Source organism: Cynara cardunculus, assembly GCF_001531365.2.
Source record: "Cynara cardunculus var. scolymus isolate 2C chromosome LG 1, CcrdV1, whole genome shotgun sequence".
Lineage (NCBI taxonomy): Eukaryota > Viridiplantae > Streptophyta > Magnoliopsida > Asterales > Asteraceae > Cynara > Cynara cardunculus.
The window spans coordinates 558,819-562,797 of NC_037528.1; the positions used below are offsets into that span (position 1 = coordinate 558,819).

At 37.6% G+C, this 3,979-nt stretch overlaps 1 protein-coding gene across 1 annotated transcript; it reads right to left on the reverse strand.

The window, feature by feature from the left end:
* Window positions 1-221: 221 nt before the first annotated feature.
* LOC112519836 (probable receptor-like protein kinase At5g24010) lies at window positions 222-2,771 on the reverse strand. The gene has a single exon (XM_025128139.1). It carries the CDS (start codon window positions 2,769-2,771, stop codon window positions 336-338), a length of 2,436 nt encoding a protein of 811 aa, XP_024983907.1. The 3' UTR covers window positions 222-335.
* Window positions 2,772-3,979: the final 1,208 nt, after the last annotated feature.

Here is a 3,979-nt window from a genome sequence, read left to right on the forward strand (position 1 = left end):
TTCAGCTTAAAATGAAAGGCTTTCGACCACAAGGGTGTTGTCTGATTGGTTTGAGTTTGGCTCCAAATGTCAAAAGTACAAGGAGGTCCCAGGTTCAAATCCAAAGAGGAATAAAATTCCCTTCTCCGGGCTATCTGCAAAGCAGGTGGTCGCCCTAGGATTAGTCCGCTCGTACAGCGAGTTGGACATCCAGGTTAATAAAAAAATAAAAAATGAAAGCCTTTCATCATAACCAGAAACTTTCATCAGAATGCATACATCCCTGTAAAATTTATGGACTATCGGTTACCACTAAACGAACACACTTCAAATGACCCAAACAAATGGACCATCGGTTACCGACCATCATTGGTCATCAACTGAGAAAAAACTTGGCTCGTTCTAATGCCCGAAACCGAACCATCAACGTTGCTAGACCCACCACCGGCTGCAATCTCCGGTGCACCAGTGTGGTTGCTGCTGGTTGCACCCACGGTTTCCGTCTCTTGAAGCTGAAGTGCATATTCCAAGTTCCACAATACATCACCCATAGTTGGTCTATCGACACCATAATCCGCCAAACATTTCTCGGCCGTGTCCCCATATGTTTTCAACGACTCCGGTTTTATTTGGTCAGCGATCCGTGGATCTATGATCTTCTTAAGCAACCCCTTCCTCTGCCACTGAACCGCCCACTCGCCTAAGTTGACCTCCTCCCGGCCCAGCAATGGGTCGACAGCAGGCCGAGCACATAGCACTTCAAAAAGAACGACCCCAAAAGAATAAACATCCGATTTATCAGTAAGTTGTTGTCTTCGAAAGTATTCAGGATCTAAATACCCGAAACTACCCTTCACGCCAGTGCTCACATGGGTCTCACTCAAACACGGACCCGACCGTGATAGCCCGAAATCCGCCACCTTGGCGAGATAAGTTTCATCAAGCAATATATTGGTCGACTTAACGTCCCGGTGAATTATACCTTGGGCCGAGCCGGTATGAAGATAGTGAAGCCCGCGTGCAGCCCCAACACATATTTCAAGTCGTTGCTTCCACGATAATGGCGGTAAATTCGATCCGTATAAATGATTCTTCAAAGGTCCTTTTTCCATATACTCATATACAAGGATCATTTCCGACTGTTCTTCACAAAAACCGACCAAAGAAACAAGATGTCGGTGTCGGATCTTGGACAAAATAGTAATTTCGGTATGGAATTCCGGGAGCCCTTGTCGAGAACCAGGGACACCTCGTTTGACCGCAACTTTAAAGTTGTCGCGAAGAACGGCTTTGTAGACCATACCAAATCCTCCTGAACCAATTATCAGATCTTTGTCGAAATTATTCGTTCCAGATTGTAAATCAACGAACGGGATCTTCAATTTTCCGACATTATGTGTTCCTTCGGAAAGTTTACTATGTGAACTCCCTCCATAAACACGTAACGGTGTCCAACCGTTGCTTTCCGCTCTTCTCGTCTTTCTTCTAGTCTTCTTCCTGAAAAGAATCAAGATTGCTAACACAGCACAACTAACAACAATCAAGCTTCCTAAGATCAAACAGATCAAAACCCAAATGTTCTTCTTTTTCGGCCAAGATTTCCGACCAACAGGATTCACTATCTTCATGATTTCGACACCATTCAATATCGCATTCTTTTTCAAACTAGTACTCAGATCAGAAGGGCCAACACTGATTTGCAGAACCCCGGAACTATCGGAATCAACAACAAAATCGGCATAGAAAGGCGATGCAAGAACATGAAACGAAAGCACAGAAAGATCAAGATCTTTGTAAGCCAAGAACCCATTGATGTACACATTAAAGTACAACTGATTTAGCGAAAAACTAACGATATCGCAAAAATGTAATCGAACAAAATATCGAACACCATTTCCTGAATCAATCGGAAAACCCCATGTTAGATTGAAAAACGAATTTAGAGTCACATTATCTCTGTTCATCTCTTGGGCAGTCATATAAACATTATATGGAGCAACTTCTTTCGTAGCACCACCCTTTTGATAATTTGGGGATTGAGTGGTGGTTGCGATTTTTGCAGATGATTTTATAGATAAAAATTCTTCATCAGGGATCCAAGTTCTCCAAAGGGTATCGTTAAATGGTGTTAATCTCGAACCTCCTACGTTGATTCTATGAACAGTTTCTAGAATCTGTGAAGCAAGATTCTTGAATTCTTGAATTCCATCAACACCAACCGATTTAGCTCCACCATCAACAATAAGATCATTTGGAGCAGAGAACACTTCGATTGCGTTCACAAACGCAAACCCAGATTTCCCAAGAGGATCAAATGTTATTTCGAGACGAATCTTATCTACCATGAGTATGAACTCCTTAACAACAGTGAATTCAGCACGAAAGTTGTTCAAAATCAAAAACCCATTTGCAGAAACACTGAAATTCGAACTGCTCAGCTTATAATTCTGAGAATCGAGGGGAGAAAAGTGGAAACGTACCAAATGGGTTCCAGTTTCATTGATGTTAAATCCATAACTCGACACACTGTTGAAAACCCTCGCAGTGGCGTAAAGCTCCGACGAATTCCGATTCGGATTTGGGATTGCGAGAGTGATTGATTTGCCAGAAGATAGAAAACCGGAGCCGGGTTTGATCGAATCCCCGACGAACTCTCTGCCGGCGACCATGGCGTTTGTGTTTGAACCGCAGTTAATAAGGAAATTGTCTTGAGGTGTGAAAGCCATAGAAAAGGTGAAGAAGGAAGACAGAAATAGGGTTAGTATGGAAGAATGAATGAAATGTGTAGCCATTTTTGTCGAAAAAATCTGTGGGTTTCTTAGGTATAGAGAGAATGGGAGCATTTTGAGAGAGGATTAGGGAGAATTTAGACAGAGAAAGTGAGCCATTGAAAGAGCAAAAAGGAGAGTATGGTGGGGGAGTAAAGAAGGGTTGAAAAATGGGTGAAAAGTTGCGGATGAACAGAGATGGGTTTTGACGATGCACATGGTGTTTTTGGAAAATTTAAGAGACAACAATGGAGACGATGATTAATGTAGATAATGATTTGTGAGCTGCAATTTTTCGTCCAAATAAGTAAATAACTACTCATATAAAATTTACTTTTTAAAAAAAATAATATAAATTTATTTAAAATAGTATTTCTTTTGCAATTCTTTTCACTAAAAATTATCTCAGATTTAATAAAAACATTTTGATTATTTGTTATTCAACTCAATTTTATCGCATCACTCACCACATCAATATGATAACTGATTACCCGGATACTTAAACGTTTAAAACTTTATATTTTAAATATAAAAATGATTTTTTTTTGAAAATACATTGCCTAAAATATGAATCAAGTTAAACTAATACATGTTTAAATTTTCTCTCTCGATTTTTGGACCAAAGTAATTAAAAATTGTCATATGCTAATTGTATGTTTTTATATATATATATATATATATATATATATATATATATATTTATATTCAAATTTAAATATTTTAAATAAACGCAGGGATTTTGTATTTTTCTTTGGTTTATGGAGTACTTTTGGTTTGGTCTTATACTAAAATACAAATACTTATCGATTATAAATTTAGATTCTCATAGTTATACAAGTTACACTCATATTTCGTCAATTTTTTATTCAAATTGTATAACATAATTTATCAATAACACCGGTTAAATATAAACGTTGTTAAAATTCTTATAACCATAAAAATTCACCTATAATAATTACAGGTTATTCATCATCACCCAAATGATGAGTCAGCACACATAAATTATCTAGAAACATACGGTCACCTAAAAATAAAAAACTTTATACAAATATATATATATATATATATATATATATAGAGAGAGAGAGAGAGGAGTGATCATATGAAAACCGCCTTCATTTGTGTAAACCGTGCAAACCACCTTCATCTGTCGATTTCATTGTTTAATCTTATGAAAATTTTTCATGAAATTGTTTAATCTTGTGAAATTGTTTCATATAATACTTTTTTTG